This window comes from Lithobates pipiens, unplaced genomic scaffold, assembly GCF_037356315.1.
Source record: "Lithobates pipiens isolate NorthernLeopardFrog02 unplaced genomic scaffold, aLitPip1_a1.2 Scaffold_18, whole genome shotgun sequence".
Classification (NCBI taxonomy): Eukaryota; Metazoa; Chordata; class Amphibia; order Anura; family Ranidae; genus Lithobates; species Lithobates pipiens.
In genome coordinates this window covers 432,545,354-432,559,989 of record NW_027507758.1, presented here as the reverse complement: position 1 = coordinate 432,559,989, position 14,636 = coordinate 432,545,354, and the positions used below count along the sequence as shown (strand labels likewise).

The following is a 14,636-nucleotide window of genomic DNA, read 5'->3' as shown; positions in this document are numbered from 1 at the left end:
AATTTCCTCAACAACAAACAGATGACTACACAGTTCATTGTTTATCGAAAGCACAAGACAAGACAATCCAACTTGTTGGCCCTGGAAGTAGAACCTTTGCTTGTAGATGAAGAGGAGACCTGAAGTCTCTCGCCAGCTTGTGTATCTCCATCTATGTTTTTGTTTACATTTATTTCCTGTGTTAATAAACATTTTTAGATAACGGCATATATAATTATTCAGATGTCCTATCAGAATCCCTCTTACTGAAGGGTGCCATTTTCAAAAATGTATATATTTTAGTTTTATATTTTTGAATTTAATTTTGGCAGGGATGTAAATATGCAAGATTCCTTAAGTAGATGGTATGGGCATATGTATATATTAATTTATGTAAACAATGTTTAGAAGTATACAGTTGGTAGTTGTATAAATGCAATTTTGCACAATGTATCCATTTTAAACCAAAACGTTCTAATTTTTGTTGAATGTGCAGGTACATACTGTTACTTATGTTTACTTATTCACAATCGTTTCAGTACTTGGGTATTCATCAATTGGTAATTATTTGCACTGCCTTCAACTCAAGTGGGCAGAGCTGCATTAATTGCATCAATCACGCTATGTATTTCTAACTACTCTGGTTTAATGTTACATCGGGGGGGGGGGGGGGAGGCAGTATTCTCCGGATCTAGCTTATTCTTTGGTGACTGGTTTTAGTGAATGTCAAATCCTAATGTAAAACCTTTTGTAAGGTTTTTGCCATCTGATTAGTTATACTGTTATTTTATTGAATACCAAAGCGTAATCTGTGTATCATGCCTAAAATTACATGAATATTTTGAGAATGCAGTTTATCCAGTTTTGGATATGATTGCTTTGCTAAGGCGGTGGTTATAACAAGTCATACTTTAAAGTTACATGAACATTTTGCTAATTCCAGTATTAGACATAGAAAACCCCCTTTCGTTTTAAAGCAGTATTCCAGTGAAAATGTCGTTTATTTTGGCCCTTTTGCCCTAAAAATGAATATTTAATTTGCATATGTAACTGGTGGGGTTGGGTTTATTTTTTTTATTTTTTTTTTTTTTTTTTTTTTCCCACAATGTGTAACTAAAAAGCCAGTTTGTTTTGGATATACAGTTATACCTAACTACATTCCCTTTTTAGAGTAACAAACCTTGTTTATTCAGTAAGAATAGTAGAACATGTTTGTTTTCATATATTAGGATAACTTGGGGTTTTATTTTGTATTACTTACACATGTATGTAATGTATAGTACACTGTTCAAGAAATATCTCTGTGTACATTGTAACTGAACATTATAGATCTGATGTTTTATATAATGCTCGGTTATAATGTTTTAACTGGTGGCTGAGAACCGGTTTTATCGTGGCAGCTTCTAAATTATTCAGCAGGCTTAACCACTTATATTTGCATACAGTTGTTCTATGTAGATAACAATCGGATCTTTCTGCAGAATAGCAGGTGAATTGTTTGCTATACAGTATGTACAAAAGGAAAGGCTGTTAACATCAAGTAAAAACAAACCCTATCTCTAAAGTTAAGTTATCTTTACTTGATCAGTCTAGGAAGGGACAGTAGAGGGATAATGTAAGGTGTATAGTTACAGTAGGTATTGAGCAGTTTTGCAAATTTCCAGTTCTGAGTTTTAAAATGGGGGGGGGGGGGGGGAAAGAGAATATCGGGTTAATTTACCTTCTTTGTTGGTTCCAATATCAGCAGTATTTTTGTGTGAGCTACTGAAGTACAGAACATCATCTGCCATCTGGTGGTGTCTAGAAGTTTTGTTCCAAAGCATCTTGAATCTGGAATAGTCAGATATAAGGGGGATTCTGGTGCTCCAAGTTGTGTGTTGCACTTAGTGAAAAATAGTAGGTGGCTGTAATGGCAATAATTAAAGTGGAGGGCCACCCAAAAAAAAATGCATTAATAATCTTAAAAAAAAAAAAATGTCACTTACCTGAAACCGCTATTGCTAGGCAGTCTTCCTAATCTGCCTCTTCCTATTCCGCTGCGCTTCCTTCTCTTCGGTGAGTGGCCCTGTTGCCTTCTGGGACCTGTGTGTCCCAGAAAACAATGGGGCCATTCACAAAGCGCTGTGCAGTAGGAAACGGGCAATGAAGCCGCAAGGCTCCACTGCTTGTTACCCTTCGTTAAGATGGGGGCGCTGGCAGGAATGGGGCGGCCGACATTGCGGGATTTCTGGAGAGGTAAGTGTCCTTATTAAAAGTCAGCAGTGTTTTGTAGCTGCTGACTTAAAAAAAAAAAGAAAAAATGTATTGTCTGGAACACCCCTTTTTTAATAATCTGATGAATTTTTGAAAAAAAAAAAAAAAAAGGCAGCCATCCTCAGAGGGTGTCCAGTACTTCTGTGACAAGTGTTTAAAAAAAAAAAAGGAAGGTGGGTAGATGCCAACTTAATGTGTACTAAAGAGTTCAGTCAAGGAAGTGTACACAGAGAACACTTACATAGTCCCATGGGGTAAAAGGATGCCATCAGAGGATGAGTCCTGGGGTACTCAGATGTCACTCTGCGGTCTCCGTTGTCGGTCCTCCCGGTTGATAGAATCTTTACTCCTGTTGTCTGTGTGAACCAGGAAGATGGGACGCTCCACGCTGACCCCACTGGAACGTGGAAGCGGACGTGATGTCACCAGGGGGGGGGGGGGGGCGCAGACATTCCAGCTGGGGATTGTTAATCAAAGAATACAGGCAATAAGCAAGCTCGCAGCTCCTTCTGCTGGCCAGTAGAAGGAGCTGTGAGAGCATAGTCTGTATTCTTCTTTGATTGTCAAGGTGCTGTGCCATGTTTTGATCTAAAATAACAAAATATAAAAGTGGGATTGGTCACAAACACAGATATGCATTTTTGTCTTTGAAAAATCTGAATCGGTTACAAAGCAAGCATCGCAAACGTGAATATTTAGGCTCGATTCACATCTATGCATGTTGCTTTTGAGCGTTTTTGCGGTGCTTGCCACGTTTTTGGACGCGCTTTTTTAAAAAAAAATGTTTTACACTGTGGTTGCTTAGCAACCAGATATATACAGTGAAAAAAAAATGAAAAAACAAAAAATGCAAAAGGCAAAATCGCTGTAAAAACGCAGTACTTGCATTTTGATGCAGGTCCATTGACTTCTATTGCATGATAAAACGCTGCATTTTGCATGAAAAAAAGTCCCCGACCCTTTCCAAAAACGCAGAGGCACAAAAAGGCATTGATGTGAACATGTTCCATAGGAACCCATGTTAAAAAAATTTCCTTGCATTTCTGCAAAATGCATCAAAAACGCGCTAGTGTGAATCGAGCCTAAGACCGATAGAGGTAGCCAACCGGTAAAAAGCTGAGGCAGGCCTCTCCAATTGGAAAGTCCAACATGTTTGGATACTAAAGGTCTTGGAAACACTTACTTTTTTTTCTATAGTATCCACATAAAGCCATTTTTCTTGGAAGAGAATATACTGACCCATGTCGGAATGTACACCAGTACAACGCTAACCAGGGGAATAGAATGTATGACACGTGAGTGTCTGATACAAACACCATAGAAAATCATTATAATGCTTATATTGTATCAAAAATATAATAGGCTAAGGCAGAGGTAATTAAACTTTACTGGCTCAGTCAGAGTAGTGTGCAATAGTGCTACACTTTTTTTGGCATGTTTTGGAGCGGCACCATTCGCTTCAATGGGCTCCCCCTCTTTCCAAAAACCTGTCAAAGTGACTTCCTGTACCCTTCTTTGGAGCCAACTTTGGCATGTTTTTGGGCCTTGCAATTTTGCACATTTTTCATGTGCTAAACGTGTGTGTGTGTTATATATATATATATATATTTTTATGCTACTTCATGATAAGGATATAACTTCTGCATGAAGCATCTTTGAGCTGCCAACCAGCACTGGTCGATTGAATGGGCTCCTCAACAGAAACCTGCTACTGGGAATGTATAGCGGGGTCTATATTGGTGGCCAACCCTGCTGAATACTTGTTCCCTGGCTGTTATTTTGCTCCATTAACTTAAGAATTTTATGTATCACTGATTTGACACAGATTTTCACACTAGAAGCCCTGACTTTTATTCCTCTGCATCATTCTTATTCATTATTCTGGGTCATCGGGATTGATTTTACTAAAGGGAACTAGACTGTTACAATGAAACTTTTTGTAGCTTCATGAATGTGATGAGAAATTTTTGCTTTGTAAATGATACCAAATCATGTGCAAGGGAAAAAAGAAGCACATTTTTTTTTTCTTGCACATGCTTGAATGATGGAATTCTGTATAGCTTTACCTCATTTACTAAGCCAAGCTAAAATTCCCTTGCCAAGTGAGCAGCACTTTAGTAAATCAACTGCATTATTTGTGTGTAGGTGTCCTTTTAAAAACCAAAATAAATATGTTAAAAGCACTTATATAATGCAAATACTTTTCTAAATTAGTGCAATGTTAAATTTTTTTATTTTTTATGCCACTGATTTTTTTTTTTTTTTTTTTTTTTCCTTAACCTGCTGTATAAACCTTTTTATTGAATATTATGTTCTGACTGCCAAATAGGCTGAATAGAATGCTTAATCTAGCCAATGCACTGTTTGGCTTCACTTTCTAAAGACGGCCATATAGTGGGTTTAGACCTGCCTTTTACTATTTCTATGTAACTGACTTGGTGTAAAGGTTTATTTTTGAACAATTTATGCACAAAAGAAAAGCAGCTTTATTTTTTCCAACCCGGAACAACATTTTACAGAGTGCAACCTAATGGTTCTAAACAGTTTATTGTGACTAGGTATGCTCTCAAATGTTGATTCATCCCACAGAATTTGTGATCAATAAACAAAAGCAGTTCTTATGGTATACTTAAAGTGGTAGTATGGTCATTTTTTTAACTTTTACCTACAGGAAAGCCTATAATAAGGCTTACCTGTAGGTAAAAAAAATATCTCCTAAACCTGTACGGTTTAGGAGATATTCCCCTCGGTATGCGCCGCTGACTGCAGCGGCGCATGCGCACAAGGGGGTTCTCTCCGTGAAAATCCGGCAGCGCTCGTGCGGCCGGACTGAAATGACGATATCGCGGCTCCGGCCACTCACAGCGCCGGAGCCGCGATACCCGGAAGAGACGCCGAGGGAGCATGTCGGCTCCCTCGGCGTGGATCGGGCCAGATGTCGGGGCCTCGTTCTAAGGTAAGTATTTCATAATGAGCTAGTATGCGGTGCATACTAGCTCATTATGCCTTTTGCTTTGCAGGTTTAAAAAAAAAAAAAAAAACATTGCGGGTTTACTACCGCTTTAAATTCTTCAAGAATGTTCTGATTTATGTTTTTCTATTTTATACATGCTGTTAGCAATTCCGAAAAGCTGCGTATTGTGACCAAGCCTGTTAGACCCCTTTCACACTGAGGCAAACAGGAGTTGTAAAACGCAGCTAGCTTTTCATTTCATTGGGCAGGAGCTTGGACTGCAGGGGAGATGTTTTTCAGGTGCTATTTGTAGCCCAAAAGCACCTGAAAAACTCCCCAGTGTGGAAGGGGTCTGACATCTCATTTATGTGTGTGGGGTTTTTTTTTTTTTTTTTTTTTTTTAATATCTACGTGTTCGTAATATACATGCTAACTGGCATTGTGCAAGTATGTGTTACTTTTTTTTTTTTTTTTTTTTTTTTTTTTGTGGCTACTGTGTAAATATAGTTTGACATAATACACTGGGATGTTATTTGTGCTCCATGTGGTGTTCTGTGCTCAGTTCTTTTCACTGCAGGGTGAACACCCTCCATCCTGTTGCCTTGGGGTTTATTTACTAAACCTGGAAAGTGCAAAATCTGGCTCACTTCTATATAGACACCAATCCTCTTCCAGGTTTTATTACCAAAGCTTAATTGAACAAGCTGAGGTTAGAAGCTGATTGGTTTCTATGCAAAAGGGAGCCTGCTTTTTCACTTTCCAGCTTTAGTAAATAAACCCTCTTGTGTCATGTGCTGTCTTCTTGTAGCCTACTCATAACACCAAATATTCTACACAGGGATCAATAAATCCTAGGGGCAGTAATTTTATAGATTTTTATTTTTTTTATTTTTTTTCACAGCTTTCAGTGAGGTAAACTGAGCACAAATGTAACCCTTTATGAAAACGCCTGTAATATACTTCACTGAAATGCATGGGAAATGGTTAAATTCATAAAGCAAAGGTCTCTAAAGCAGTAGCTGTCTGTTGATTTTCATCAATGCATTTGTTGACACTCAGGCCAAGTATCAGCCTGCTGAGTCTTGTGACATTTTAAAACTTGACAGTGTGGAGTACTGTATTTGGCAATAACTGCTTGTAAATTGAGCTACAACGCTAAACTAATTAAAATGATTCTATTAAAGCTGGGGGAGTATGTGTCTTTTATATTCTACAGCTGTTTCGTTTTAGTTTTGAAATTGTGCAGTGTGAAAGCCTAATTTTAATTTGGTAAAGCTTTCAAAATGGCTTATCGAATGTGTAATGTGAAAAAGGATCTACAGTACTATATATCCTAAGAGAAAAGGCTTCAGATCTAATGGTGCATGTCATTACAATTCTTCAGAAGTTTCTGATGTCCTAATGGGCTGACCTAACATTAGCTGATGTTCAAGTGTTCAATTTACTTTCTGAGGTATGTAAAGGAATAAATGACTTCTGTATTGCAGCCCTTAATTGGGCAGATTTAATTTGTGCTTTTATTACACGTGTCCTGTCCCTGTAATATAAATGACAGCTATATAATTGGGATTATGAGGGCCTTTATTTCAGAAAATGTTCTGGAATCCCCATTGTTACAACTGTAGTCTTAAAACTGGCCAAAGACCCCAGATATTTTGCCAGGCTAAAGGTTTTATTGCACAGTAATAACTTTTCTTGTGCTTTGTGTAATGTCTATCTAATGTATCCACTCGGTGATCACTTCACTGCATTTAAAGATTATGTAACAGGATTATAGCCTTAGTATTTGGGCTAATTGCGATGACCTTGTTATGTGAACATGAAACAGTGTGAGCCTTTCAAATCCTAAAGCATTATATATGTAGCCAAGGCTCATTGCACAAGTTTAAAAAAAAAAAAAAAGCCATTACCTGTTGTGTTGGCACATTGATGATGTTTTCTTTCTCTCCCATATTTATATTACATGGGATTGGGAATGCATGTAGCACATATTGGCATGCATTTTAGATAATGATACAATGTGATTTTGTAGCTCTGAATTTAATTGTCTTAATGGGAAAATGACAGTAACTTCTGTAACTGAATATAAGCATGACTGCGCTAACCTCAAATGAGTGAAAACGAAGCGGCTACAAAAATGTGACAAACATATAAACATAAATGGTGAATATTGTAGCGCTAACACAAATGCACTTATATTAATATATATAAGAAAATATATGAATAACAAATGTACAGAAGTGATATAGATAAATATCAAAAATGACACATCTTCATCAAAGAGGAAGAGTATATGTACTCTTACCAGAACAGGTGGACTCAAATGTCAAGGACAAAGTCATAAAAGCTCTGGTAAGAGTACATATACTTTTCCTCTTTGCTGAACATGTGCCATTTTTGATGTCCTGCCTGCCGGACAGTGGCAGTTTATTTCAACCTTGATTCTACTGGTGGTGGATGTACAGGCTTCTCTCAATTAATTTCTTCAATTATTGGACTTTGATAGATAGACAGGGCCGTCTTTAAGGCAGGGCAAAAGGGGCAGCTGCCCTGGGCCCTGTCGTTGTGGGGCCCCAAGCAGCTGCCTCATACTTGCCAACTATTTCAGTTTAAATTCCCTCGTCCCTTGAAGTTGTAGTCCCTTGCTGTGTCCTGATATCGCAGTGTGAAGTGCTGCTACTAATGCTGCCCAGCTCTGCCCTATTGTATACAGATGACTCACCTGCAGACCCCGTGTCTATTCAGTGAGCCGTAATGTGTGCTGAAACCTCTAGCAACCAGTCAGTAAGCGGTAATGATACACAGTAACTTCTGGCAGCCAGTCGCAATTGCTGCCTGATCTGATACAGTAAGCTGATTTTAAGTCTAGCTGCTATTTATTTTATGTCTCAGAGCAGGTGGAAAACGAAATTGCATGGGGGGGGGGCCCAAGAAAATGTTTGCCCAGGGTCCAATCAATATTAGGCAGCCCTGTAGATATAGATATATTATAATTTTCTTATATACACATGTTACTTTTGTACATTCTTATATTGATATACAAGAGAAAATATATGCATAAGTGCATTTGTGTTAGCGCTACAATATTCACCAACTTCTGTAACCGCAATGTGCGGTCACCTGTTCTTGACTGGTTTAGTGTTTTTTTTTTGTTTTGTTTTATTTCCTATTGGTTTTATAGAACCCATATAGGGGGTGACACACATGTGCACAATAGGGGATTGAACTCTAAAATCAGATACAATAATTTGCTTGTCATTATCATTAATTTGTTTGTTTCAGTGGCCCAAATACATAAGATGCTTCAAAAGACTGAACTAAGGATATTGCCATTTCAAGGTAACAGTTCTACAAAGTTTTCCTGGTTCTGAATGATAGTAGACAAATCTAAACCTTGACCCAGAGACAATTTACTTAAATGTTTGACCTTTCATGTATAGGGAATGTAACCAGGTGCATGCATTATTCCCTAGCATAAACTTGTGCTCAACAGTTTGCACACAGATAAGAACAGCAGTGCACAATTAGCGTGCACTATGTTAACCGATTTTATTGTGGTGAAAAGATGAGTGGCAACTCACAATGTAACAGTTAAAATCAGGCTCATCACATACAGTGGTGTGAAAAAGTGTTTGCCCCCTTCCTCATTTCCTGTTCCTTTGCATGTTTGTCACACTTAAGTGTTTCGGAACATCAAACCAATTTAAACAATAGTCAAGGACAACACAAGTAAACACAAAATGCAATTTGTAAATGAAGGTGTTTATTATTAAAGGTGAAAAAAAATCCAAACCATCATGGCCCTGTGTGAAAAAGTGATTGCCCCCCTTGTTAAAACATACTATAACTGTGGTTGTCCACACCTGAGTTCAATTTCTCTAGCCACACCCAGGCCTGATTATTGCCACACCTGTTCACAATCAAGGCATCACTTAAATAGGAGCTGCTTGACACAGTAAGGTCCACCAGAAGATCCTTAAGGCTGGGTTCACACCGCTGCGATGCGGGAACGCCGCGAATCCGCGGCGTTTTCCCGCATCGCATTACTCCCGCCGGCAGTTCACACTGCCCTATGCGGACGGCTGGGAGTGTCAATGATATGTTAATGACACCCCCAGATCCGTCCGCATATCGCAGTGCGATCTGCCGACTCGCACAGGAATCGGATCGCATGGTGTGAACACCCATGCGATCCGATTCTGTTGCGGACCAAAAAAAGGGTCCCGTGCGAGTTTGCTGCGGGAGCGATGCGAATTCAGCCATACTATCTGTATGGCTGTACTCGCATCGCTACGGAGATCGGATGTGATTTGCGGTGCGAATCACATCCGGATCTCCCCCCGCAGCAGTGTGAACCCAGCCTAAAAGCTACACATCATGCCGAGACCCAAAGAAATTCAGGAACAATTGAGAAAGAAAGTAATTGAGATCTATCAGTCTGGAAAGGGTTATAAAGCCATTTCCAAAGCTTTGGGAATCCAGCAGTGAGAGCCATTATCCACAAATGGCGAAGACATGGAACAGTGGTGAACCTTCCCAGGAGTGGCCGGCCGCCCAAAATTACCCCAAGAGCGCAGCAACGACTCATCCAAGAGGTCACAAAAGACCCCACAACAACGTCCAAGGAACTGCAGGCCTCACTTGCCTCAGTTAAGGTCAGCGTTCATGCCTCCACCATCAGGAAAAGACTGGGCAAAAATGGCCTGCATGGCAGAGTTCCAAGGAGAAAACCACTGCTGAGCAAAAAGAACATCAAAGCTCGTCTCAATTTCTCCACAACACATCTTGATGATCCCCAAGACTTTTGGGACAACATTCTGTGGACCGATGAGACAAAAGTGGAACTCTTTGGAAGGTGTGTGTCCAAGTATATCTGGCGTAGAAGGAACACTGCATTTCATAAAAAGAACATTATACCAACAGTAAAATATGGTGGTGGTAGTGTGATGGTCTGGGGCTGTTTTGCTGCTTCAGGACCTGGAAGACCTGCCGTGATAAAAGGAACTATGAATTCTGCTGTCTACCAAGAGATCCTGAAGGAGAATGTCCGACCATCTGTTCGTGTACTCAAGCTGAAACGAACTTGGGTTCTGCAGCAGGACAATAATCCTAAACACACCAGCAAGTCCACCACCGAATGGCTGAAGAAAAACAAAATGAAGACTTTGGAGTGGCCTAGCCAAAGTCCTGACCTGAATCCTATTGAGATGTTGTGGTATGACCTTAAAAAGGCCGTTCATGCTCGAAAACCCTCTAATGTAACTGAATTAGGACAATTCTGCAAAGATGAGTGGGCCAAAATTCCTCCAGGACGCTGTAAAAGCCTCATTGCACGTTATCGCAAACGCTTGGTTGCAGTTGTTGCTGCTAAGGGTGGCCCAACCAGTTATTAGGTTTAGGGGGCAATCACTTTTTCACACAGGGCCATGATGGTTTGGATTTTTTTTCACCTTTAATAATAAACACCTTCATTTACAAATTGCATTTTGTGTTTACTTGTGTTGTCCTTGACTATTGTTTAAATTGGTTTGATGTTCCGAAACACTTAAGTGTGACAAACATGCAAAGGAACAGGAAATGAGGAAGGGGGCAAACACTTTTTCACACCACTGTAGTAAGGCTCCATGCACACTGAAGCTCAAAAAAGCTATTTCTGGACGCCAGATTGCTGGCACAAAACGCTGGTTTAAAAACCTGCTTTTAACAGCGTTTTATACTAGCGTTTATGAGCGTTTTACAGCGTTAGCGTTAATGGGCGTTTTTTATAAAAATACACAGAGGACACTCCAAAAATCCCACAATGCATTGAAAAATAGAATGCCGAACACTAATGAACGAGCATTTATGAGCGTTTACAAGCGTTTATGAGCGTTTATTGGCGTTTTTCGTTTTTTGGCGCTGCAAAACGGCACTTTGAACGCGAATTTCTGGCGTTCAGAAAAAAGCTCATAAACTCCACTGCTCATTAAAGCTAAAAAACATCCATGTGTGCATGGACACATAGGCTAACATAGAGTGGAGTTTATGGGCTTTTACAAAAAACGCCCAAACTCCAATAAACTGCAGTTTATCAGCTTCAGTGTGCATGGAGCCTTAGGGTTTCTGATAGACAGTCTCACAACAGCAGGGAACCACAGACCAAGATAGGAGTACTGGGTGGATACACCTGCAGGACCAAGAAAACGCATGGGGGGGGTGGTACTACCGGTGTGTTCTTTTTGTTCTGCAGGTGTATCCACCCAGTATTCCTATTTTGGTCTGAGGTTCCCAGGTGTTGTGAGACTGTCCATCGGAAGCCCTTACTATGTGATGAGCCTGATTTTAACAGTCACAATGTAATTTGCCTTTTCACCACAATAAATCTGTCAACCTGGTGCACTCAGATTGCACACCACTGTTGTTCATATCTACTTGCCTAGAGATACTTCAGTCTCCTCAGAGGTGCTGCTTCTGGTGCATTGAGATCAGCGGAAAGTCATTCTGAACACTCCAATTGGACGCTATGAACTTTTTGCTGTTCCGCACAGACTTTTATGTACATATAAATTGTGAAATATTGGCATTAAAATATATCAAAATATGACTAATCCATGCAAAAAACTTTTAGTGATCATATGAAGCCATTTATTATCACATAGTTGTTTTGGCTCCTTTTTTAGATCATAATGATAGAAATCACCCAAATGGCCTTGATCAAATGTTTACATACCCTTGTGTGTATGTATTGACATCCTTTTTCCCCCACAAATAGAGCTTTCTTTTGGTATTTGATCACCTCTGCTTTTTTTTTTTTTTTTGGGGGGGGTTGCGCTATAAACAAAAAAAGTGAAATGCCGGTGATTAGCTATTTTTTTTTTTTTTTTTTTTTGTGACTGCGACATTATGGCGGACAGATCGGACATGTTTGGCGATATGTTAGGACCATTCACATTTATACAGCAATCGGTGCGATTGCAAATGCATTGAATTATTAGTATGTTCTTGTTGATTATGTATATTCAATAAAACCCTTTTGTACAAGAAAAATGCATTGAATTACTGTGTAAATGTGACTGGCAGTGAAGGGGTTAACCAGCAGGGGTCACTGAAGGGGTTACGTGTGTCCTAGGGCTGTGTTCTAACTGTAGGGGGGTATGGGCTACGTGTGTAATGACACTGATCACCGCTCCCGATCACAGGGAGCTGTGATTGGTGTCCTATCACTAGGCAGAACGGGGAAAACGATCGTGGGTATCCCCACGAACATTGAGTCCACGGGACCCGCAATCACACTCATGGGGCTTGCACTTACAATGCTGCATCTTAAAGGGCAACATACAGGTACTTTAATATGCCTGTCCGCGCCATTGTGTCGGCGTATATCGCGTAAGCCGGTCGGCAAGTGGTTCAAATGGTAATTAAAGGTTAATTTCCCTCAGCTGTAGCTTTTTAAATGTACAATTTGTGTGTGTGTGTGTGTGTGTGTGTGTGTGTGTGTACATTGTAAATTAGAAACGACCTGCGTACCAAGATGATGGAATTTTTTTTTAACAATAGGAAAAAGATTAAACAAGCCTTAAAGTTTGCAGTAAGTACTGTTCAATCACTTATTAAAGTGGTTGTAAACCCTTACAACACACTTTGACCTACAGGTAAGCCTAGATTGAGGCTTACCTGTAGGTCCAAGAAATATCTGCTAAACCTATACGATTTAGGAGATATTTGCCCGTAGACAGCGGTGCACTGAGCGCGGCATTTTCAACAACTGAGCTGCCACGCGTGTTGGCTCCCGTGCGCATGCGCGGGAGTGACTGCTTCGCCGAATGACAGCGGCGGAGCTGCGAGACCCCACCGAGAAGATGGATGCGTCAGACTACAGGGGACAGCGGTGACTTCGCTGGCTCCTGTGTCAGGTAAGTGACACATAATGGACTACTATGCGATGCATAGTAGTCCATTATGCTTTGCCTTTGCAGGGAATGAAAGAGGAAGTAAACTCATCAGGGTTTACTTCCTCTTTAATGGTACCCCACACATTGACAAGCATGGGGTGCTTTTGTTGCGGCACAATTTAACCGGTTCCCGACCAGTGCAGGCCGATGTACGTTGGCAGAATGGCACGGGCAGGCATATTGGCGTACAGGTACGTCCAATCTTCAATGCCGCCCTGCCATCGTGAGCGCGCCGGCGCACTCACGTGATGGTCGGGACCCCCGTGAGTCCAGTCGCGGGTCCCGCGGACTCTAACGCTGCGGGCATACCCGCGATCGTCTCACGGGACGGCTGAATGGAGAAATGCTGTTGTAAACAGCATTTCTCCATTCTGCCTAGCAACTAGTCATGCTGATCTCTGCTCCATGTGATTGGAGCAGAGATCACTGTTCGCTAAATGAAAGCCTAACCCCCCCTACAGTTAGTAACACACCCCTAGGAACACTTAACCCCTACACTGCCACCCACTGGTTAACCCCTTCACTGCCAGTGTCATTTACACAGGAATCACTGCGTTTATATAGCAGTGATTGCTGTATAGCTGACAATGGTCCCAAAAATTTCTGATGTGTCCGCCATAATGTCGCAGACACAATAAAAATCGCCGCCATTACTAGTAAAAAAAAAATAATAAAAAATGATTAATAAAAATGCCATAAAACTATCCCCATTTTGTAAACGCTATAACTTTTACGCAAACTATTAATCGCTTATTGCGATTTTTTTTATTTTTTACCAAAAATATGTAGAATACGTATCGGCCTAAATTGAGGGAAAAAAATGTTTTTTTATATATTGTTGGGGGGAAATTTATTATAACAAAAAGTTAAAAAAATTTGTTTTTTTTTTTCAAAATTGTTGCTCTATTTTTGTTTATAGCGCAAAAAATTAAAACCGCTGGGGTGATCAAATACCACCAAAAGAGAGCTCTATTTGTGGGAAAAAAAGGACGTCAATTTTGTTTGGGAGCCACGACACACGACCGCGCAATAGTCAGTTAAAGCGGCACAGTGCCGAATCGCAAAAAGTGGTCTGGTCTTTGACCAGCAAGATGGTCCGGTCTGTAAGTGGTTAATGACACCCCCCCCCCCCCGGACCTAGAAATAGAATGTGTTTCAAATCTGTCCAACTGACTCAATTCCTATCGGGAAAACCGGTCATCTGTATGCTGCTCCGACGGACCAGATATGACGCAAGGGCAGCTATTAGCTACTGGCTATTGAACTGCCTTTTCTAGTCCCGTCATACGTCATCACGTTCAAAATGAACGGACTTTCGAACAGACTTTAGTGCGTTCGTGTGTGGGAAAGCCCGTTTGTTCGAAAGTCCGGCTGACCTTTTCTGCCAGAAAGTCTGGTCGTGTGTACGCGGCATTAGAAAAATGGAAGTACTAACTAAGTCAATTCACAAGAACAGCAGCATAAAAATAAAAAATAAAAAGGCGAGCAAGAAGTATATAATGCGCTCACCCTAAAAGGGA

General features: G+C 40.4%; 1 protein-coding gene across 1 annotated transcript in view; it reads left to right on the top strand.

Annotated features, from left to right (window-relative positions):
• The window catches only part of SLC66A1 (solute carrier family 66 member 1), a 30,275-nt gene extending 30,072 nt beyond the window's left edge, over positions 1-203 (top strand). The window contains exon 7 of the mRNA XM_077488091.1: positions 22-203. Coding sequence (XP_077344217.1) covers positions 22-123 — 102 coding nt within the window. The 3' untranslated portion in view covers positions 124-203. The remainder of the gene's footprint in view (positions 1-21) is intronic.
• The last annotated feature ends 14,433 nt before the right edge of the window (positions 204-14,636 follow it).